Below are 24,318 nucleotides of genomic sequence, written 5' to 3'. Positions count from 1 at the left end.
TCTACCTGGATGAGATGGGGATTGTTACAGAGGTCATTTGCTGCACAGCCACAGAAGGAAGACACCTGACAGCCCATGGCCAGTCTTGGAAAAGCAACAGCAGGGACCTGCTGTCAGGATCTTCCTGCCAAGCAAGGGCAGGGCAGGGCAGAGACACTGCCAGACTCATTTCTTCCATTAGCAGAGCTAAGAGGTGCTAAGCATGAAGAGCAGCCCTGTCCACAGCAGGGGAACACACACACAGATGGGCTCCACTGGAGCAAAGAGTGTTCACAGCACCAGAGACATGGGTTTAGATGCCAGCACCACACAAAGGAACTGCCAGGACCTTGCTAGGGTTTTGTGGGATTTTTATTAATTTTTTTTATTCTTTTTTTGTGGGACTTTATTTTTTTTAATACAGGCTAGCGTTGTACCCTTGCTAAAGCTGCTGATTCTGCCACATAAACTAGAACAGAAATTTCTCAGAAATTAAGTCAGTTCCCCTCCTTGTTAATTCACTGTCTGCCTCCCAACTGAACACCGCTCTGGATTTGTGTTTGCAGAAAACATTCCCTGTACAAAGTCTGACGTGCGGCTACACTGTTCTGACTGAGGAATGAAGAAGCCAAGAGTCCACTGAACATTGGATTTTTCCCTGTACAACGTGGCCTGATGTGGAGTTTGGTCCACCAAGGACAGCGAGTTAACCGTAGAGATCGTCGTCATTGTCTTCGCTGTACACGTTGCCCCCGCTGCCACCTCCTGTGCCTTGGCTCGGACCAGCACCGCCCTGGTTGCCTGATGGGAACCTGCATGCAGCAGCGCAGGACAGGAGAGAAGAGAAGCTGTTCAAAAGCCTCCTTGCAGCTCAGCACCATCCCCTCCGCACAAACCCCCAGTGACAACTAAGATGGGCAAAGAGGAATGGGATGAAGCCTTAGGGAAGGTCAAAGGGCTCATGGCTGCTGGCTGTCGCTTGAATTAAAGGAAAAAAGGGACTTCAGAGCAGCTACAACCAACCTGCAGCACAGCCTACACTCACCACGCTGTGTAGTGGTGCTCTATGCACTAAGTTGAATGAGAATGTGCAGTGCAGAAGAGGTTTCTTGCCCAGAGCCCATCAGAAAGCTGCCCCAGTGCTCTGCTCGGGGGCTGGCTGAGCCACACTGCCCACCCCTCACAGCCCACAGGTACCTGAAGCTGCCAAAGCCACGGCTCTGCTGTAGGGTCTGTGCAAACATCTCGTATTTCCTGATGTCGTTGTCACTGACAGAGCGGCGAGCAAAGCGCATGGCCTCCTCAAAGTGATCCCTGCGGATCTCGGGAACTGGATCATCCTCCTCCACCTCCTGCAGCAGGAAAGAGGGACCAGGTGAGCTGTGTGCCCAAGCTCCACGTGCCCAACAGCTGCTCACAGCTTTGCCTCCCAGGTCAGGAGGCTCCCAACACCCTCCAAGGTGGGGGCTGCAGAGGCGTGCATGAGTCAGGGCTGCAGAAGGCACCTCCTGAGCAGTGCTGACCATGAGGCATCCCAGGAGGGTCCTCAACCTCCCACAAGATGAGAACAAAGTGCTCCAGCTCCACACTCTGCACAAGAGCCCACTCATCCCCAAGGATGACAGAGGAACACATCACACCTCACACGTGGGTAGGGAGAGCTCTGTGTCCCACTCACCATGGCAGAAGGGTTGGTCTGCCTCTCACGCTCTCGCCTGATCTCACTCTCAATGGATTCGCGGATGGCCAGTTTGCAGGCACGCTGGCAAATTTCTGTCAGGTCAGCCCCTGAGAAGCCATTAGTCATCTTAGCCAGGAAATCCAGGTCAACATCCTAGAGAAAAAAAAAAAGGAAGAGAGGCCTTTCCTTTACACCTCATATCCTAAAGTGAGAGCGAGCTGTCTTTAGATCTCAGGGTATCAAGGTGCTGCTTTAACTATGGCCAATTTTGGAAAGATCAGCTGTTAAGATTCTTATTTTCAGGAAAAGCTAACCATACACAAAAGCAGGCTACACTCCTCACACCCACCAAGAATCCATGAAGTGGCTGTAAATGCCTCTGCACTTACAGATTTAGGGTATGACTTGCTCAGGTCTCAGCACGAGGAGTCAAGCAGAACACCATCAGACTGGAAATAGAGATGGGGCACAAGCAGACCAAGACACCCGACCTCCTCCTCTCTGCCCCTTCAGTTGAGAGGGTATTAACTGCTACCTCCTTTGAAACCAACTAGGCAAGCTTGGCATAAAAAAGCTTGGGCTCTCACTTCATGATTCTTTTTCTTTAACTCTTAGCTGCATTATAGCCCCTTCCCAGGCATGCAGCTCTTGCCTATGACAGGGCTCAGCAACAACTCACTGCAATAGCTCCTCTTCAATCTGTATTTCCCACCTGTGTGTTCTACACTTATTTTTTCCCAGAGTGCAAGAATCTTTTCCACCTCACCAAAATAGGCTTTTCTGATCCTGCACAGTGAGCAGAACCCAATTACGAGACGAAGAGCTGCTGTGCCTGCAGACCAATTTCCAGCTTTGCTGACACCTAACCTCAGAGCTCCAGCTTCCTCTGCCATTCTACTATACAGATGAGCCTCCAGACCTCTGTGCTATCCACAGCCTGTGAGGAATATGAGCAGCACACAGCAAACTCAAGCCAGGAGCAGTCAGGATGCAGATCCTACCTTTGCAACTGGTGATTTCCTCAGATTGGCTTTAAGGATTGCCACCCGGGACTTCTCGTCGGGCAGGGGGATGTAGATGAGCTGATCCAGGCGGCCGGGGCGCAGGATGGCTGGGTCAATGATGTCTGGCCTGTTGGTGGCACCGATGATGAAGACGTTTTTCTTGGTGGACATGCCGTCCATCTCGGTCAGGATCTGGTTGATGACACGATCTGCAGCTCCGCCGCCATCGCCGATATTCCCGCCTCGGGCCTTGGCGATGGAGTCCAGCTCATCAAAGAACAGCACACACGGGGCTGCTTGGCGAGCCTGCAAAAACCAGTGGGCTTCATTATTCCATGCTAATACTTCCCAACAAGGAGCACGCTGACTTCACACTAAGCCCTCCTTACCATTAACACAGCCCAGGAATACCAGAAGCTCTTCACAAGGAAAGCTTGGAAGAGCTGCTCCAGAGCAGACCCTCCTTGCCACATAACCCCTCCTGTAATTCTCCTGAATAACAAGTTTGATTTCCCTTAAGTGGGGACATTGTGAACCAGGCAGAAAAGCAGTAACTCCAACGCCTAAAGCAAAAGACGGAGCCATTTTGCCGGATTAGAACTCTCTCTGCAAGACCTGAATATGTCAACTGGTTATTCAGGCACTGGAGCAGGTGAGATATGCCCAGCAGAAGGGAGAAATCCAACTGTTGTCTGCAGCTACCTAATGTGTAGTTACAGGATGCTGGATCTTTCTTTACAGTGTGCAGTGAAAGGAGGAAAGACCACAGGCACAAGTAGGTGCCTGCTGCAGCCCTGACTCATGCACACTTCTCCAGCCCCCACCTTGGAAGGTGATGGGAACCTCCTGACTTGGAGACACAGTTGAGCAGCTGAGAAAAATCAGTGAGAAATAAGAAAAAAAATTGTTCACAATGAGAACGCTCCAACACCAGCACACAGGCCCAGAGAGGTCAGGGATTCTCCACCCTTCACACACGTCCAGAACTCAATGCACTGAGCAGATGAAATTTCAAGGCTACCTCCCTGCTCTTGATAAACACCTGAACTAGCCAATCTCTGAGCTTCCCTCCCACCGAAATTTTCTTCACGCTCCTGCCAACTTTTTTCTAATAGTGCCATCCCTGACCACAAGAGCAAGGATTCACAGGATAATCCATGCAGACACCTTCTGGGACAGGAGACGACACTATGGAACAACTGAACAGGAGTGAGTTTCTTTCTAAACTGTGTATATTGCAGGACAAGAACCCACAGGATATTCTGAAAATCTGTAGATGATGACAGTTAATAAGGTGTTAATCGAAGTTTCCAGGGGTGTGGAGCATACATGTGCCCTCCTAACCATAGCCTCTGCCAAAGGCACTGGGGAATTTATCACCCTCTACTGACAGATGCCAACTGCAGCCAAAGAAAAGAGTTTCAACAGCTATGTTGCTGAAGAGGATTAATTTCAACACCAGGAAAGAGCTCCTGCTCTCAGTGTGAGTGGGGAAAACACAGAAGACAAACAAGAATCAGTAAGACAGAGGCAGTGGAGACAAAGCTCTGGGGGTACCTCAGCACAAACACAGCACAGGGAGTGAGAGATACACTTACCTTGTCAAAGATCTCACGCACGTTGGCTTCAGACTCACCAAACCACATGGTGAGCAATTCCGGCCCCTTGATGGAAATGAAGTTTGCCTGGCACTCGTTGGCAATAGCTTTGGCCAGCAGTGTCTTACCACAACCAGGTGGCCCATAGAACAGAACCCCTTTTGATGGGGTCATGCCAAATTTGAGGAACTTGTCTGGGTGCTCCACAGGATACTGAAAGAGGACAAAACAAAAACCTCTCATGATGAGCCACAACAGGCTACCCTGGAAATACAGAATGGTTTGGGTGGGAAGGGACCTTCAAAACATCTCCAATCCAACTCCTCTGCCATGGGAAGGGACACATGTCTCTGAGTCAGTTTCGATTCTACCAAAAGCACTATCTGAGATTTCTGGTGGATTAAACATAAGATCCTGCCCGGTGCCACTGCAGTTTTTCAGTGGACACTGGCTTGGAAAGGTGCCTAAAACAACCTATTTACCTCTAGGAACTAAGCACCAGTTCAGTACTTTCCAGCACACTTAACCTCAGCTTCACTCTGCCCTGCAGAAGCAAAAGGGAACAGCTCATTACCTAACCTATTTGCTCTGCTCTCCAGAGACAGCAAGGTGTCTGATGTGAGCCTTTATCCTCAGCAACAAGGTCATATGCAAGACAGGTGATGATTTTAACATCAGAAAACTAGACTAAAAATTCAGATTCTTTTACTCACAGACAGGATGCTTCTACAGTGCCAGCTGAAAGCAGGACTTCATCAAACCCAAACCATGCTAATGCAGACACCTGGAGTTTCCACAGACCATTTGTAACATTTTGTCCTGTTCTTTCCTTTGTAGAAGCCTTCACAATTACTTCTCACCTGTCCCTGTGCTAAGGCTGATGGGGAGCCCTTCAGAAGTTCTCTGCATGAGCAGCTTCATCCACTGCCTGGCAGATAAAGCTACCATGTAGGATGATTCTCAGCAGTGGTCCCACTGCTGGTCTCCACTTAAGAGGCAGAACTGTGGCTATTCCTGCATGTTGCACAACACCCACATAAAATGTCACCTCAGGAAAACCTGATGCTGTTTCCCAGCACCTTCCTCCCCAAGATCACTAAGATGGAACAGCATGGTATTTACAGTCCATTATAAGTAGATGCCATAAAGCCTCTGCATTTACTCTGTTTGCAGCCCAAACAGGAAACCGAAGATTTTCTGGATTTTGTATTTTTTAAGCTGGCTACGCAAAAAATCTGTTGCAAAGCCTTACCTGTACAAGCTCCTGGAGTTCTCTCTTTACATCTTCTAGGCCACCAATATCTTCCCAGGTAACTTGTGGCACCTCCACCACAGTCTCCCGAAGAGCAGAAGGATTGCTCTGGCTCAGAGCCCACTGTTGTTAGAAGAAATGGTATTATATGAATTCTCACGTTACATTCTTTTGCTTCAGAGAAGCAATTAATTGCACCCAGAAGAGCAAGGGGCACTACTGCATTACCCTGAAGTCATCCATAGTCACAGCCAGAGAGTTCATCACTTCAGCATCAATGGTTTCATCTTCTAGGTCTATGAGATCCATCTTCTTTCTGATAGCCTGAAGAGCAGCTTCTGAGCAAAGAGCAGCCAAGTCAGCACCAACATGGCCATGGGTCTCGTTTGCCACCTGAAAGCAGAGCACTGATCATGACTCACAGGGATACAAGCAAGGGCAACACATGCTCTGGTCCATGACTGGGAAGGGAGGAGAGCAACACCAGGGCTTTGCTGCACACTCAAGACAAGTGCTAACACTCAGGCAAAGACACTCTGCCCTCTACTGCCTATTAGAGATCCAATGTGCATCTGGAATTCAGATGGTGTGTAGAAAGATAACCCTGAGGACTGCAGTTCTTCATTCAGGACAGAGATGACAGGAACCATTCAGCTTACAGGTAACACCACAGTGCTCACCCAGCTGTGTGTGAGCTTTTTCAGGGCTGCTGTACTTTTACAGGCAATGACACAGCAAACAAACTCAGGACGACAGTGGCAAGGCACTTCCAGACTGGAATGATACACATATGTTTCACTTAAACCTGCCATTCCTAACTAGTGAGTGAAGCCTTTTGGTGACTGGTAAAGCGGTCAGAAGGAATCCCAGAGATCACACATTCATGCAGTTCCATGCCGTCCTAATTGAGCCACTGCACTTGTACAATCAAGCCTTAACAATTCTTCCACTATGAAACAGAGCACTGGGAACAAGACAAGCTTTACCTAATGGCACACTACTCACCTGTTCCAGATCCACATCATCAGCCAGTTTCATATTTTTTGTGTGGATCTGCAGGATCTCCAGGCGCCCAGTGGCATCGGGGATACCAATATCTACCTCTCTGTCAAAACGACCTGGGGAGTACAAGCACACGTTGAGCTGTTGATTCTTCACACCACAGGAGCTGCAATTGCTGCCTTCCCCTCCACTGAAAAAAGTGATGTTTTCCACAAAATATCAGAAAGTAACAGAGTTTTGGGTTTGCCTGTAGCAGAATCTACCAGCACAGTAGAAGAGACAGATCAGAGAAGGAGAAAAGGCATTAGGCACATAGGGAAAGTGAAACTAACAGTAAGACCTTGGGATTATACAGCTCAGATGATGGCTCATTCAGTAACTTCTCCTGAGCTGCATTTTTGGGAAAATAGGCTTCAACATACCATGAGACATTTTTGTTTATTTCTACCTTTGTGTCTTTGTCACAGGAGGCAAAAAATACTGACAGATTTAATTTTTTAGAACTTTCACAGCATTACCCAAGTGGTGAAACACATGAGGAAAACAAGGCATCACTGCAATATTCACTAAGATATGTATACTTCTATTTTTTCCTCCAGCCACAGCTGTGCTTTCAAATGGCTCACTATATATTTAAAAGGCCAGTTCCCCCTGCAAACTTGACACGTTTATTATTACAGACTCTACCAATTGGTCATACACCAGACATTCATATCTGAAAACTTGAGTCTCAGAAGCTACTGTACTGTTCATTAATAAAAGAAACCCAAATCAGGTAATTCAGCCTTCTGCAATCTAATGCATGAACATCCCCTTAGGCATTTTCTCCATAAGTGTGTCCTGAAATAGCTTCACTCAATAGAGGCTAGCACACTTTTCCCACTTCAAAGTATTATTTTATTTCTACACATTCTCACCTAACACAGCACAGAAAATGACATCAAAGGCTGCAAGCCTGGAAAAGAATTTCTAACAAGGAGCTGGAGACAAGTCAATAGTTTCTGTAACACAAGTTCAGCATGACTTTCTGCTCCATCCTTACGGGGCCCCTGAAGCATGGCCTGTCACAAAGGGTGTGACACAGAGGGAGGAGAGGGCAGGGGCGGTTACCGAATCGCCGGAGCGCTGGGTCGATGCTGTTGGGTCTGTTGGTGGCTGCCATCACGATCACGTGTGCCCTCTGCTTCAGCCCGTCCATGAGGGTCAGCAGCTGAGACACGATGCGACGTTCCACCTCCCCGTGTGTCTGTGGGGACAGAAAGCAGCGCTGAGACCAGCAGCCCTACAAGGAGCACGGCAGCCAGCTCTGCACCCTAGCCAGCAGGTACAGCAGCCACAAGATACTAACAAACATCCTGAACTGTGTCAGACCATCCTCATGTCCAACTGAATTCAGGTGTTAAGGAAATGCTGCTTTACCCTGCAGTGAAATGCAGAGACTCATGCCAGCTGCTACCAAAACAAAAGGACATAATAATTTACCTACTACAGGCTCTCTTTACCTTCTCTCTCTTAGGAGCAATGGCATCCAGTTCATCAATGAAGATGATGGCAGGAGCATTCTTCTCTGCTTCTTCAAAGGCTTTCCTCAGGTTGCTCTCAGACTCACCAGCCAGCTTGCTCATGATCTCAGGACCTAAAAAACAGCAATGCTGTGCCACTCAGACGAGAGGCAGCTAGCCCCAAAAACACACAGCTGAATTTTTTAATACAACATCCACATGGGACAAGCTATATTTCAAGCCAAAGCAAATACTATCAATCAAATTCACTAAATCTGCAGCTGAAAGGCAAGACCACCATGCAGAATTAGTTTCTATCATTATTTTGGTGTTTCCAGTTTACTCTAAGAGAACGCAGCACTAGCCAATGAGCTACCTTTAAGTGCCTCTTTCCTTACCCTATTTCACACTTGGTGAGCTTCTCTGTAATGTGCCACCACACACAGTTAATGCCAGTCATAGCTTGCAAGAGAAGCAATCAAATTATAAGGTGATGAATTATCAGGATAGGGAAGGAAAAAGCTCTATGAAGCCATCTTTAGCTTACATTACACAGGCGTACAATTACTTCTGTATGATGCTATTAATTAGTTTTTAAAAGTGAAAACAACCAACCACAAACAAAAACACTTACTCTCAAAGATTAAATACAAAATAAAAGCATGTAAACACACTGATCCCAAATGGATGGACAGCATTTCCCTGACATATGCAACTGCTGAACACTACCACAGGTTTAGAGACTTATTCTGTTCTTACAGATTTGCTACTATGTTGATGGCAGTGGTAATGAAGAGAAAATATGCTTCTGAAGGATCCAAGAAAAATAAACCTGACTCTCAGGCATAGAAAGCTGCCAGCTGCAGAGACACAGGTGTGGGCAGGTGCTCTGAATATTTCATTACAGGTAACTCATCAGCTCTTATCAGCTCTGTCTACAGCACTGCCTGCAGCTCCAGCGTGGGGCCAGCAGGCAACGAATGCTAATTCCGACAGTGTTATTTTTATTATGCAATAGATATACAAGCAACTAAAGAAACGGCTGGTGCATTAGCATTCAGTGACAGCTTCCACACACTTGAGGAAGGATATGACATATGGCTAAAATCAGCCCATTTACATCCACTATCGTGAGAGAAAAGCAAGTCCCTAATCCTACTGCTGGTCACTGCTGTGTTATATTGTCCTTTGCTATCACTGTCACATGATTGAAATTAGAGAAGAAAAGCTGAAGTCCTTCAATAAAAATGTTCTCTTATTCCAGCACTGACTAAAATGGAACAGAACAGTGTGGAAAATTCAGAATCTGGTCCTTACTAGGTATCAACTAGTAGCCACCTCCACTGCTACTGATGAGAGTTATCAGTAGGAGCTCTGTCACTTGTAGCTAAGTCCAAAGGATCTCATTATAGTTTTCAGGGAAGTTCCTTCCAAATAATGTACTGTGAAACAAAAGAGGTCTTTGTGATCTACTTGAGGGGAAAATGGAATCCACAGCAGCAGCTTCTTTTCTGAATAGAATATGGTGGGAGCAAAGCCAGAAGCCCTGCCAGTTCTGCCTTCACCAACACAAATGGACACACAGACAGATGCTGAATCCCTGTGTCTCAGCACAATCTTCCAAGCGCCCTGCTACAACATAGTCGAGCTTCAGGAAGTGCCACTACTGATACTTCCACACAAAGGGCTTCCAAGTGCACCCAGAAGCATGCTTGAAAGAGGTAAGGAAGGATGATAGGAAGACAATGTGGGTCTACAAGCCCTATTAACACCGTTCTTACCATAAGATGGACAAGTGAGCACACAGCAGACCTGGGGCCAAAGTAGCCACAAAACTTACCGTTGATCAGGAAGAAGAAAGCCCCGGTTTCATTGGCCACTGCTCGGGCAATCAGTGTTTTACCAGTGCCAGGAGGACCATACAGCAGGATCCCACGTGGAGGCTGAGGACAAAGGCAAGCAACTTAGACTACTTAAGCAGCTTCACAGTGAATTTGCAAGCATTTGATAATGCCAGTCTGAAATTATGATGTAAACTCATGCAACAGCTGCCATGTCAGCATTGCTATCAACACCCTGACTGCTTCACACAACACACAACAGAAACCTTGCCAGCAACTGGCAGCACTGATTCAAAGCATCACTCTGCTTTACAAGCTGACAGAGTTGCAGTCTGTGTCCAGAACACGTAAGCAAGTACCTTCCTAACATTAGCAATAAAAAAAAAAACCGAAAAACCCACACCACAAATAATTTATTACCCTCTCTGGTACCTCCTAAATCTCTGTCGTGGAGAGACATCTCCCAGGGCAAGCCCACTTATCCACCTGCACATGGGGACGTACCTTCACCCCTATGGCCTTGAAGAGAGCAGGATGTCGGAGGGGAAGTTCCACCATCTCTTTGATTTGAGCCAGCTGCTTCCGGCAGCCACCGATGTCATCATAGCCCACTTCATTCAGCGACTCCTCTTCATCCTATCAGGAAGAAATACATCAAACATCTGAGCGAAAACAATAGCTCAACAACCCCTCCCAGTCTACAAAAGCCAGGAATATGGCTTTTTAGAGACTTCTTGCCTGCCTTGAGATTCTCCCTTTCAAGTCTTCCTGATGTCTTCTATAACTGCTTCTTAGCTGTCTTCCCAGACATATAAAGAGAATTGCCTGCACGTACTCAGACTTCACTGAAGCCCACCCTCTGGAATGACAGCCTCTGCTGCCAGGCTCCCTACAGACTCTAGCACAAAACAAGATCTGTGACTATTTGATGGGGCTAATGGAAGCAACAAGAGACAGTGTCAGTATAAAATAGACTTACTCCTTAGAGTAAATGCTGTCTAAATATTTGGCATATTCTATCTGCCAGTTACTCAGGTACAGTGTTACCTTTTAAGACTGACTCCAATTTAGCACAGAATATCCAGATATATGGATAAGACCAGTTGTAACCAATTTTTCCTTCACAGTATCCATTCATTCAGCTGTCCAAACTTTGACTGGCCTCAGTAAAATATAACATAGCCTGGAATCTCACAGGGCCTCAGTTCAAGTTTCACCTCCCTCAAGCAGGTCACTTTGGGGCTGGACCTAACAAGCTCTGAAGGTCCTAATTTTGGAAATTTCTGTCCCTCTGTGGGCTCTGCTCTGTGACTGGGGGAAACATTTTTCCAAGAATCTACTGGGAATTTCCCTTGATCCAGGTTACACTGATGCATCCAGTCATGTCCCTGGGCACAGCTCTCAGAAAAGCCTGTCATCTATCCCTTCCCGTCAGGCAGTTGCCAGTAGGCCTGTCCCTTTGCCTTCCCTTCTCCAGGCTGCATCATCCCATGATTCCAGTCCGTCCTCCTTCATTCTTGGCCTCCAGCTTCGCATCATTTTGGTGGCCAAGGCTGAACTTACTCCTGTCTATCTCTACTGCAGCCTGAAGAGGCCAAGGGGGATTCATGGAGTGCCCAGGTGCAGTCTCACAAGGGTCACAGAGGTGTTTTTCAGAAGGCAGCTAACAACAAACCAGCACTCACACTATTTGCAGGCAGGAAAAGGTACTTATTCCATGAAGTACACACCCACCTTAGCTCATTACCCTGAGATTTCCTATTCTGTACAGTAAGGTCACCAAGACCTGTCAGACAAGCCCCTCAGGCAGCCACAAGGGTGCAACACTCAAGGCTAAACACCTTAATAGACTGGGGACTTCTTATTTGTTTTTAATGTAAACCATTTGGGGATTCCAAATTTCTCTCAAGAAAAGTGCTCATTACTTTATTTTCACATGGCATGAAATTTAGCACCATTATAAGCTCTCTCTGCCATGAATCAAGGGAAATTGGAATTAAAAGATACATTCAAACACAGTCTGAGATATCTGGAAGCAGATGCAAAACAGCTGCTGCCAAAGCACAGCATCTCATCAGCAAACCTACCCCCTGGTGCTTTCAGTATATGAGGAGGACACTAGATACCTTTCTCTAATTACCTTCAGCAGCAGCTCATCTCCTGAAACCAGTTTCTGACCATTACATTCCGTAACAAGATGTCAAAAGAGGAACTGCAAACACTGCTGCCCTCAAGCTCTGTCCCTGAAACAGGCTTTGGACAGAGGAGGTCCAGCAGGAGAATGACATGGCAGGATTCTGCTCACCTCCCGTTTGATGGGCTCTCCCTCACAATGGATCACTGTGTCTGGAGCCACTATGCAGTACGGGCTTGGGTCTGTCTCCACCACTTTGAACTCCACTGCACGCATCCCTCCACGCACCAAGAAGATGTCACCTGTAAAACCCCACATGTCAGTGGCCTGTTGCAACCCACATCTGCAAAATGCCCTGTACAACCAGCAGCCCCAGAGTTTATGAAGTAGGTCACACAGGCAGACACTGTGGCATTTACAACGCTGCTTTGCATGTTAAACTCTAGAGCTGCAGCCACTATGACAGCCCGAGCACTGTTTCAGTTCTCAAATTTCATCCAGCAAAAACTAGCAACAAGAGAAAAGAATAGCCTGCCCAAATACAAAACACAAAGGCAAGAAATCACTTTTTTTTTTCCCATTCAGTTTCAACTTAACATTTCTAGAACAGGCAAAAAGCCCTGTTTTTTAGTAAAAATTCATTTTGAATTTATTGTAACTATTTGCTACAAACTAGTTTCTGTTTGTCTCCAGAAGTAGAATAATATACAACACTGCACTGTGACTCCTAGCTACACTGAGTGACAGACCCTGAATAACTTGTGTCTATAGTGTACTTTAATCGATGGTACAGTAAAAGCGTTATGAACACAACCCCAAAAGTGTTTTTGGTTTTCTACTCACCCTCCCAGTTATTCCTTAAATTGCTCTGAAGAAGTGAATTTAGTCAGTGTGCCAGCTGATATGCATGTTTTGGTTTCAGCTGGGATAGAGTTAATTTTCTCCCTAGTAGCTGTTTCAGTGCAGTGATTTGGATTCAGTATGAGAATAATGTTGATAACACACTGATGTTTCAGCTATTGCTTACCCTCACTCAAGGTCTTCGGTTTCCCATGCCTTGCCAGTGAGCAGGTGTGCAAGAAACCAGGAGGGAGCATGCCAGGAGAGCTGATCCAAACTAGCCAAAGATATATTCCATGCCAAAGAGCATTATGGCCAGTGTATAAATGTGGGGATTTCACTGGGAGACATCACACACTGATGAGGGACAAGCTGGGCATCATTCAGCATGTGGTGACCAACTGTCTCAGGTGTTGTGCAACACCTGTCTTTTTGGGTTTCATCTCCTGTCTTTTCCATTATTATTACTAATATTGTTATTATCTTTTACTTTGTTTCAATTACTAAAACGTTCTAAAGTTTTTCCTTTTTCCTGATCTGTTCCCCATCTCACAGCTGAGTGGGGAAGGAGTACCTGTCAGATATTTAGTCACATGCTGGGATCAAAGGACAAGAGTCATTTTTGGCAGCCAGCATGGGGAAAGGGTTGGCGTAACAACAAATCTTATCAGAGCATATTAAACCAAATTTGTTATAAGCATTCAGTGTATTTAATAGCATCTGGTGATGGTGTTTATTCATGCTTGTTCTCACGGTGTGTTCTTTAACACTTCACTCAGTGTAGGTGTCCCCCGTGGTGAGGTTTATTGTCCTTGCTGCCTGGGCTAAGGTTATCTTTGTGTTGCTCTTTGCAGTAGTGGCTTATGATGCAATAGAATCGCTGGTCCTGAGACAATCCGAGGAGTGAACTGAGCAGTGCCATCCGCTCTGCACTTCGGGAGCCATCCACTGGGAACTACTGGTAACTGCACCTTCCTACATCTCCCACCCGATGTCTTCCCCATGCAAGGCTGATTACAGTAGCATTTGAGCATTTAAAAGATTTTTTTTAATACCCTTTAAATAATAAATAAATAAATAAATAAATAAAGCCTGGTTCTTATCACAGAATTTCCTGAGTTGGAAGGGACCGATGGGGATCACCGAGTCCAACTCCTGGTCCTGCACCAGACAGCCCAAAGGACTACACCATGTGCCTGAATCTGGAATTCTGGCAAGCTTGGTGCTGTGAAACAGCACATTGCTATATGTGATTTTGGTCTTGTTTAAAGTATTATGATGTATTTAAGAACATCAGCCAGCAGGTGAAGTTCCCAGGCCAGTATGACTACCTAAAATTGGGAATTTCACTCCTGGCCTAGTGTAGAATCCTGAAAATCTAGCAAATACATGGGAAAAGATGTGCTGTCATGCAGGCAGTTCCAGAGAGACACAAATTACTGCAATGTGGTGGTACCTGGCCCATATTATCCTGTACTCTAAGAGAAAAAAAAGGTCTTTGGATCTGATGACAAAACATCAGGCTTGAGGCTACTCCAATCCCAGGGATAGGCAAAGCATGGTTTTGAGAGGGTGTACTGCATTCCTAATTGTGCACCAGCCTCTGGAAAACCCAATGATGCAATGGACTGCTCATGACTACATGGAGAGCAAAGGCTGGTGGGACACAAAGCAAACTTTGGGACACACATTTAGCAAAAGCTACATGGTGACTGCCCCTCCCCAGCCAACAGTTTTACATACTGCAGAAGGAAACAAAGTTCCTGCAGTGCACATAAAAAGTATGCTGGGATAAACAGTCTGGGTCACTGCTGCCTCAGGCAAAGGCAAACCCATGCATGGCTCTGCTTTTCCACATGTGGTTTTGCTTTTCCTCAAGGACCTGGGTGCATTTTGTGGGTGATGTGGGAGGACGGAGAAGTCCAGTGTACGGGTCAAGGTGATTTGATTTTAGGTGAGAGTAGGAAATTAACTAAATTGCATGATGTTAATGGTTACATGAGGCTCATATGATCACCTCTATGGCAGCTATATGCATACCACCACATTCAGCACCTGACAGCAGCCAACTCCACCACTCCAGATGTGGGGCTCTGAATCTGAGACCCCTTCAGTTACCACATTATGAAAGATGGACTCTGATGAAACTGGAACAGCACAACATACACTCAACCAATTGATTAATATGAAGGCAACTAATCAATTACATCATTGGTAACAACTTAGTTTAATGAGATTTCCTCCCAGATTCCACCTGAGTCTTTCCGATGTTCTCCCATCTCAAATAGCTAAAAAAAAAAAAAAAGCAAGAGAACTACCAAATTGCTCTGCCAGCCAGCAGCATCAATCACTCCTCCTGAAGATTATGGAAAATTTAAATCACGACTAGCAAAATCTCTCCCTACACATGCTGGTCTAATGCTTCATGGAGATCTGTGCAAGGTTTTAGAAATTCTCTGTATTTAGTCTCAGGGCTAAGTCATATTTATGGCTGTGAGGACTTCAATGACAGGCATTATTACCTTTCCTGATAGGTCTGTAAGCTTCCAAGAAGTAGGGCTTGAGATAGACCTCAAAGAGATTCCCTGTGATCCCTTCTACCGTGTCATCAATCGGCAGCACGTGGATACGTTTGCCATATTTCACATCTGGGCAAGGCTGGATGCTGCAAAAAAAGGAAACTCCAGTTAGCCACACCGTGCTGGACTTGCACCTCAATGTTACACCTGGTCAAAAGATATGCCCCTTCTCAGGAAAGAACATCCACAGAGCATCAAAAAGCCCTGGTGAGACTTCCTACTCACACAGGAATATTTCAATGCTGACAAGCAAAAATCATACCCACCAAAGCTCGTCTTCACAGCACACACATGCCTTCACTCCTTTCAGCCCTGTCCAAGACCACTGGAGAGCTTAATAGTTTCCTCCTACCCTTCTGCAGACCCCCTCACCACATTCACACATGTCTAATGTAGCCTAAAGACCTGGGAGAGTAACAAGGTAGCTTTTATTTCAACAAGCTACTGCAAAACTAGCTGCAAGGAAAAGTGAGCTGGGGAAAACTCTTTCTTCCCTCCTCTCTCTTACTACAGTGCATAGAGTCCCTGTTGCTGACAAACCTGATTCCAAGCAAAGGCTCTCTCTCAGTACCAACCAAACACCTTTGCAGCCACGCCTTTGTCAGTCCCACTTCGTGAGGGCTGATGATTAGGTTAAAGGCTGAAAACACTTTCCTCTTTTTAAACGCGTGCTACTGTTACTATTTTGCAGTGTAGCACAACAGTCTACTGTAGCAACAGCTCAAAGTATCCAGCCCTGGCAGAAACTGGCTTCACCAGCTGAGAAAAGCCATGGAACTGCAGCTGAGCACGCAGCTTTTCCTATGTGACTTTTGTTACAGACTCCTAACAGATTCTTTCACCACATGCATTACAGAGGGGACATAGCAAAAGAGTAAAAGAAAAGAGAGACTGTCCCAGAAGGAAAGTATTTGACAGACCACAAGCAGGAAGCGATTAGCACATGAATCTGGATTCTGGCAGAAACCAGGACACAGTAACACTATAAGCAGTTAAAGACTGGCAAGAAAATCTTTGAGGGCAAGCGTCTTAAAATTCCCTGACCTCACAATGAGTCAAGACAATTGGTAACATATTCGAGAAGCTGGGAACCACTAAAGACATAGTGAAGACAGAGAATATGAGAGCATGGGCTGTCATGCTAGAACAGACTCTAATAGGAATCTCGCATCAGGTTAAAGTAAGAATTAACCTTTGCTTTAAATCCAAAGATACAAAGCATCATTCTGAATTATAGCAGTGCTTAAAACTTGCATTTTTAGTGGTAGAGAGATGGGTGGAACAGCTTCAATTCTCCCATCTACTAAGTTCGCACAAAAGCATGTTTTGCATTTAAAAATTATTACAGATATCACTTCAGAAAGTCTGGTGTCAGAACCAAAATCTCATTTTCTCAGAGATAATGCTCAGGAAAAGGAAAAGCTGTTAGGCCTCCCTTATTTAAACCTGCAAACTATCATTTTTATGTTCAGAAAATGCTCATGTTCTACCCTCTCCCATCACAGAATGGGACCTGCCTCCTCTAAGAAGAAGAGAGCCATACTTCCAAGTTTTACTACTACTTTTAAGGTAGTAAAACCTTCCAACTCAAGTAATTTTATGATTCTACTTCCTGCAAGTGCTGCACAACAAAATCCCTGCAACATTTTTTTAAGCATTCATAACTTAAAAATAATTTTTACAACAAAAACTGGAATATAAACATCCTTGGGAGATTTTTAATCTTGCTATTTGGCTGTTCCACTTTTTTCTGACATTCATTTCTAACAGGTTTTAACTTGATTTTGCAACAGGGCAGCTCAGATACTGTGAGATAATGTGTGATGCTGCTAATGTCTCCCACAGGTAACACTGTGTTCTCACCTGATCACATCACCCAGGCGCACTCTCAGGTTGTTTCGAACAACCCTATTCATGCGAATCTTCTCATCTGAGCAGGTATCATCTGACAGAACAATACAGACTGCTTCTCTCCTCTTCTTTCCTTTGAGCAGGACAGTGTCTCCTCTGAACAGCTGCAGTTCATCCATCTTTGCCTGTAAACAGCCAAGTGTTAGAACAAGCTTTTGAAAAAACAGGAATTCAAGCATTTGAAGGAGCGTTATTTGACTTTGGAAATTACACCTTAGAAGTGATATACTAAATCCAGAGACAGAGACTCTTTCTACAATTGCACAGAGCTAATCCTGAAACCAGAGGAAGGGCACAAGCTCAACTGAATCCTACAAACTGAGGCTCAAAAAACATTTTATCAAGAAGGAGTGTCAGGAAACAAGATAACCCTCCCTCAGTGGTAACAGCTGTAGCTTCAGACACAAACACTTGTACTCACGTTGCAAAGCTACATTTCAAGTTAATAGACAGCAACAGCTTGCAAATTACCAGATGAAATGCTTTGCCTCTACAGATGACGCACCTGGGACAGTGACACAACACTGTTGTCTTCATTGATGGCTTCGTCAACAATTAACCGATTGGGCCTGTTCTTCTGCTTCAGAATAGCAGTTGATAAGTCATCGGCCTTAGAGCTGGGAGAGAAAACACAGATGATGAGTCTGAGTGATACTGGCCCTATCCAGCCACCTTTTCATCTCCACTTTCTACAAGTTTCTTTGTTGTCTTTTATAAACTGTACTTGCTTGAAGCACAACGGAGAACATTACTTCCCAAGAACCAGTCTGAAAGAGTTCAAGGGAGGATGCTTCCTGTCAGTAAATGTAACTATGAGCTTCCAATGGATACAGCTATGAAGCCATCTATGAAAAGAAGTGGTCAGTGAGATGTTGCTGACTGTAAGATGTTTTGCCTCAATGAATTAGTCAGACTCATCTGAAATCACATGTAACTGCTGCCAACAAAAAAAAGTTGAAGTCTATTTGGTGTCAAATCCCAGATAAATAGGGGCATTAAAGGACAATGCTGCAGCAACCCTGACAGGAAGAGTTCTAAGAGTTTAGCGTGTTGAGGCCTGTTTGTTAAACCTAGCAAGCTGTAGAAATATTCAAGTGCTCATAGAAAACGATTTTGTATTGGAGTTTTTTTAGCTTTTCCATAATGCTTTCACAAAAGTCACTGCAGCTCTGTCCTACAACGTCACAAGAAGTAAAACAGATAATTCATTTACCTTGACAAAACAGAGCAAGTAAAACATCAGGGAAATTAAAGAAGAGCAGATTAACTGCTCTCCTTCAAAATCTCATACAGCAAATAATCCAGTCTATGACAGAATATGAATTGAAACCAGCTTATTCTTGAGGAGCTCTTGGAAGCTGTACATTGGAAGCTTCCCCCAGTGGGCTGACTACTTTCTCCAAGTATGTGACTGTGTCAATGCTCAAGGTCAGAAGAGAAAACCTTGCATAGTCTAACTTGACTCTGAAAGAATATAAAGAAAAATAAAGTCTTCCCTTGACCTAAGCAATCAGCAAGCACTGGCAAAGCATAGGGAGCTTTGTGGACAATGGCAGCAGTCATAACTTTGGCTCCATCTCACCCTTTTAGAGACAGAATGACGAGAAGAAACCAAACCTTGAGTGGAAATGGCAGCACTTGGCATGTTCACTGCATTTTTAAGAGTGCATCAGAGAGGGGTGACATACCTATGGTGTGATGTTATCCAGGTCCCTCCCCATCTCAAGACAGAGGCTTTTCCAAGATAGGCTACACAGTGTTGGCTCCCTTCTTGGCATGTAAAAGGGGAAACAATACCCAACAAGCCTATGAGAGCAGCCAGCTTGCTTTCAAAAGATTTTCAAGCTGCCCTTTAACACTGGTAGCACAGGAAACATGTTGCAAAGAACAGGCAACATTATTTTAAAAGAACAAAACAAGTTCTAAAATGTAAAACATGTTCTTTCCTGGACTGCCAGCACTATTGAAAATTACCTTTTTTCCTCTCTTTATTAAGGGGTGTAAGAGGTAAGACATTGCAGATCTTATTGTCTGAGCAAAAAAGGACACAATAAAGGCTGCTGGATACATACTAGGAAAGGTTCATGAATTCCACAATCAATCAAAAAACGTGGCCTTGCTTTGAGTTCTAAAAAGCCTGAAACTTCCAAGAAAACTTTCCAAGAGAGCAGTAAGAAAACTGAAAAAATACATTATCAGGGCAGATTACGGTTAAACAATGCATAAAACCAACAATCAACTTGTAAGGACTTTGCCTCCTCATTAGCTCCTGGCCACTGGAAACTAACCCAGCAAATAGATTTCAAGATTTCGGCTAAGGGACACCAAAGAGACAAAATACTCGTTCTTTGGGTTATTCAGAGTGTGACTGTAACTCCTTCTTCCGCACACGATGTGAATCCCAAGACCTTTTGATAAGAAACCACCGTCAGACTTTGGCTACGTGAACTGTTGCTGCAACTAAATGTTTGTCCCTTGGGATGCAGGGACTGCAATCACAGCCTAAAAATCAGCCTGGAACACCAGATCAAAAACAAACGGTAAAGGAACTGGGTAACAAGAGGAAGCTTTTCAATATGGACTGTACATAAAACAAAAGCTGCAAAAAACTGGAGATAAAGTTTCCTGACATAGAGCAGTGCAAAAGAACACAGCTAGAATCCACTTGGTTCTGCTAAATAAGACAAAAAAGTTTCAGTAAGAAGAACTGAACCGACAGTCCCCTAAGAGGGCTGGATCAATATCAGATACACTTAGAGCAATTGAAAAGGATTGGAGGAATTTAAAATGTAATAAAAGTGTCCAAGAAAGAGCATCCAGGGAGCTAAGCGAGCACGGTCAGCTCCAGTGCTCTGACCCCACAGTTCCACAGAGGAAAAAACAAAGGTGCTACAAAATTACATATCAGCTAGGCAGGGAAATTGATGTTTCTCCAGCAGATAAGGGTAAGGTTTAGACAGACAGGCACTACCCATCTTTCAGCAGCAATTTACAATATTGTTACCATTTGCCCTCATTGAATCTCTCCAGGCGTTCCTCATGCTGCAGCTGAAATAAGAGGGCAAAAGGTATCTGTGCACCTCAACCACGCTCAGACAAACCCCAGCATCTGTGGGAAGGAGAGCACGAACAGAAAATACCAAGCAGGAAAGCCTAAGGCATGGGTTGGGACTCTCTCCTGCCAACTTTCCCAGTCCTGCTGGGAAACTTCAGGAAAGCACAGGGATAGAAAGGTAACACAGGTAATTTTTAAGAGTCATTGATGAGCTTCTGGTCAGAGACAGTCTGGTGGAAACCCTCCAAATCACCTCCCTGACCCAGCCCGTTTGTCAGCTCCCTCACCTCACCCTTTCTTTCCCTGACTTAACAAAGAGAGAAACTGAACAAAAACGTAGCTTTAGAGCTGTTTTGGAATTAAAAGGAAATTCAAGGTCTGTATTAAGCTGCCCCTAGACAGAAGCCAGAAGTGAGGACAAAATCACCAGCACAGCAAATGGCCAAGCTTGCATATAAAGCACAACATATCTATAAAACTGATGCAAATATGTACTAGCCCTAAAGGCCAACCACAGCAGGTTCCCTCAACCTCCTTTTCTCTCTCTCAGTAAAGCAGTTCGACAGCCTCATCTCACACATGGGAGAACCAGGGGGACTTTCTACAACTTACACAAAATATCCTGAGCTGGAAGGGACCCGTCAGGATTATCAAGTCCAGCTCCTGGCCCTGCATAGGACAGCCCCAAGAACCACACCATGTACCTGAGATCATTGTCCAAATGCTTCCTGAACTCTGCCAGGCTTGGTGCTCTGACCACTTCCCTGGGGAGCCTGTTCCAGTGACTGACCACCTTCAGGACGAACCTTTTCCTGATATCCAACTTAAACATCCCCTGACACAGCTTCATGGACTTAATTACAACACAGGGTGGTTTCTCTCTGCATCAGAGCTCCCTTCACTCAGCAACTGATAACGCCCAGAGGCAACACAGGGGAAGGTATGAAGAGCCAGAGCAGAAAGTAAGTACCAGCTAGTGATCCTTCTGAAAATGATAACCAACCTCCAAAGCCCTGCTTAAAGTAAGGAAACGAACTGTTCCTTCAAGTCGGGGCTAAAACAATCAAAAAGTCACTTCCCAGGATGATATAGCTGCAGAAATGAAAGTGAAATCAGCCATAACTTCTGCATGCAGCTGGAACTTTTACCACCATTCTTGTGAAATCACTTCCCAGATAAAAGTGCGAGCAATTTCTTACCAATCTGAACATCTGGTTTACAGAGTGAATTGTTTTTTTCAGGTAGGTATTAAAGAAAAAAAAAAGTTATAAAACGTTTTTATCCCCAAGTGAAGTGTCTGAGGTATGTAGTGACTGCAGACACTTAGTGAAACAAGACAACCATGGGGGGAGTTTAGACCCATTGTGCGGAAGCAAAGTTTTCAACACTGTTCCAGACAGGGTGAGAGAGAAAAACAGGATACTACACTCCCTTAGCTTTTGGAATGCTACTTGCCATGCTGAGGCTCGGTTCAGCAAGATGGCTGCCAGCAGCTGTGACAAAAAATGGCATCTAAAAAGTTAACAGTGTTCCAGCTGCAAACTAACTTTTGCTGCTTCCTGCGTGCGTGAGAAGAACTTTGCTGAAGTAGAAATCCCTTTTAAAAAACACTGTTAACCTCGCCCAGCTGCACAACCGGAGTCTGGGAATGTTCACTTCCACACTAGACAGGAATGCCTGGCACATCCCGCTGGAACCGACCCGCAGGGCCAAACAGGTTTGGATTCTAGGATTTACAAAAGAAAAGAAAAACATACTCAAAGAATACCAAAAGGGACGGAAAGTGCCTCTAGTGAAGTTTAAAAGTCACTTCAAGTATTCTTGGATTGGGAAAATTTATCTTTGGATTCTATTTTACTCTGCTCAAAATACACGTGGGCTGCGTGCAGAGACTGTTACTCATTCCTGAGAAGCAGGGAATATGATCTTCAGCCTGTTAACTGAGTAGAGCCAAGAAGAGTGAGGCAAGACACCCGAGACGGAAACACCGCCGATGGCCTCGGCCATGCCCGGCACAACATGTCTGCCTCAGCTAGCGCCGAGTCACTCGCCAGCCCCGGTCCCAGGGCCGCTGCGGGCAGGAGGAGCCCAAGACGGGTCTAGAAAACAAAGCCCTCCGTAGTTCAGGGCCCGGCGGGCGGGCGGCCCTAGGCCCGGCCGTGGCACGGCGGGAGGCCCGGCCCGGCCTCGCCCCCCCGCCATGACTCGACACTTCCCGGCGAGGCCCGGCCGTGGCGGGGCGGACGGCGGGAAGCGGCTCATCCCCGTTCCGGCGCCTCCTTCACCCGCCTGGGGCCCGCGGGCCGCCCCGGCTGAAGCGGGCGAGCCGGACCGGGCCCAGGCCGCGGCGGGGCCTAGGCCGCGAGGAGGCGGCGGGGCCCGCACTTACTCGGATCCCGAGGCCATGGCGCTGCGGGGAGGGGGCGAGGGGCGGCGGACGGCGGCTCCTCGGGGCGGGCGGGGGCTCCGGAGAGTCGCGGGGGTCGCGGGCGGCGGGCGGAGGGTTCGGGGCGTCCGCGCTGGCTGAGCCTCAGCGCCGACTCATCGGCGAGGGGAGCCCCGCCCACGCCGCCTCGCCTGCCTAGCAACAGCGTGCGCCGACCAATCGGAAATTCCGGCCGGCCGCCGCCTCGGCCAATGAGAAAGGGTAAAAAAAAGAATCGAGGGCTCCGCCTAAGCCCCGCCCCTCCGTGTTCTCTGGCCAATCGTCACCAGCCAGGCGCCACTTCCTGAAGCCAATCGCAGCGCGGTTCTGCCTTCGAGCGACAGCTCCCGCACGGCCAATGGCGAAGAGCCAGCGGCGGGAACATGTGGGAAGGAAGTCCCGCCTCCACAGCAGCTTCTGATTGGGCAGCGCCCGAGGGCAGAGCCAATCAGAAGGGGCATGGGGCGCACGCGCGCCTCTTCCCGCCACTCAGAGCAGCCTCGTTGCTGCTCGTGGTCAGGGAATGGCGGGGCCCTTGTGGAGGGTCCGGTCCCGCCCCTACCCTGGGCACGGGCACCGCCCGCCAGACCATGCTGCTCAGAGCCCCATCCAGCCTGGCCTCGAACGCTCCCGGGTATCCGGGGACAGCCTCTGCTTCTCTGGGCAGCCTGTCCAGGGACTCAGCCCCTTCCCAGGGAGGAATTTCTTCCTAATACCCCATCTAACCCTGCCCTCTGTTAGTTTAAAATAGTTACTGCTCATCCAGTCACTTTATGTCATTGTCTAAAGTCCCTCTCCAGCTAGCTCCTCGATACTGGAGCCCCTTGAAGGCATGGAAATCATGGAACCTTTTCCAGGCTGAACAATCCTAGCTCTCTCAGCCATGCTTCATCCCTCTGATCATCTTGGTGTCTCTCCTCTGGGCTCACTCCAGCAGGTCCCTGTCCCTCCTGTGCAGGGACCCCAGCTCTGGATGCAGTGCTCCAGGTGGGTCTCAGCAGAGCAGAGCAGAGGGGCAGAATCTCCTCCCTTTGTCCTGCTGCCCACGAGGTTCTGGATGCAGCCCAGGGTATGCCAAGCTGTTTTTCTGAAGGAATTGCAGAACAAAGCCCACCTAAATGTCTCCCTGCAGCGTTCAGAGAAGGCTGCAGCAGCTCCTACCTTGCACTTCTCCAGAGTTCTGTCATGCCCTCTTTCCGCTCAAAGTACCCTTTCCCTCTCGTGGGAGGCAAGGCTTGCCAAAGGCTCAGGTAATGGGGTCAGGGGGCCTTTCTTATTAAAAAAAACTCTACCAGCCACTGGGAAGGGAGGGACACGTGCTCCTTCACCCCTGAGGGTGAGGGGCCTGGAGCTATGGCATTGGCATAGACCCTCAGGGACACAGGGGACACACAGGTGTGGGTGTGAACCCTGCTGCTGTCTCTGGCTAGTGCAGCATTGTGAAATTCAGACCTCAGAGCCGCGTTCTTCAGACAAAACCCCTTCTCTCCAAACCACACTACCTGACCAAAAAGC

General features: G+C 46.6%; 1 protein-coding gene across 1 annotated transcript; it reads right to left on the bottom strand.

Annotated features, from left to right (window-relative positions):
• Positions 1–333: 333 nt before the first annotated feature.
• VCP (valosin containing protein) lies at positions 334–23,027 on the bottom strand. The gene is made up of 17 exons (XM_014886041.2): positions 22,768–23,027; positions 17,829–17,940; positions 17,276–17,448; positions 15,356–15,498; positions 12,165–12,295; positions 10,364–10,495; positions 9,859–9,961; positions 8,019–8,152; positions 7,627–7,762; positions 6,520–6,632; positions 5,743–5,907; positions 5,515–5,637; positions 4,263–4,475; positions 2,662–2,970; positions 1,658–1,813; positions 1,177–1,331; positions 334–791 (listed from the first exon to the last, which is right to left on the bottom strand). Exons 1-17 carry the CDS (start codon positions 22,782–22,784, stop codon positions 686–688), a joined length of 2,421 nt encoding a protein of 806 aa, XP_014741527.1. The 5' UTR covers positions 22,785–23,027; the 3' UTR covers positions 334–685.
• Between the last annotated feature and the right edge of the window lie 1,291 nt (positions 23,028–24,318).

The sequence above is a fragment of the Sturnus vulgaris genome, chromosome Z, assembly GCF_052056855.1.
Source record: "Sturnus vulgaris isolate bStuVul1 chromosome Z, bStuVul1.hap1, whole genome shotgun sequence".
In the NCBI taxonomy this organism is placed as follows: Eukaryota; Metazoa; Chordata; class Aves; order Passeriformes; family Sturnidae; genus Sturnus; species Sturnus vulgaris.
The sequence above is the reverse complement of the archived record's forward strand: the minus strand, read 5'-3'. Positions and strand labels throughout refer to the sequence as shown.

Coding starts and splice junctions, on each gene's coding strand:
- VCP (XM_014886041.2), bottom strand. Junction 17,449..17,828: donor GTGTTGTGTCACTGTCCCAG/GTGCGTCATCTG, acceptor GGCTGTTTACAG/GCAAAGATGGATGAACTGCA. Junction 4,476..5,514: donor AACTCCAGGAGCTTGTACAG/GTAAGGCTTTGC, acceptor GTCCTCTTTCAG/TATCCTGTGGAGCACCCAGA.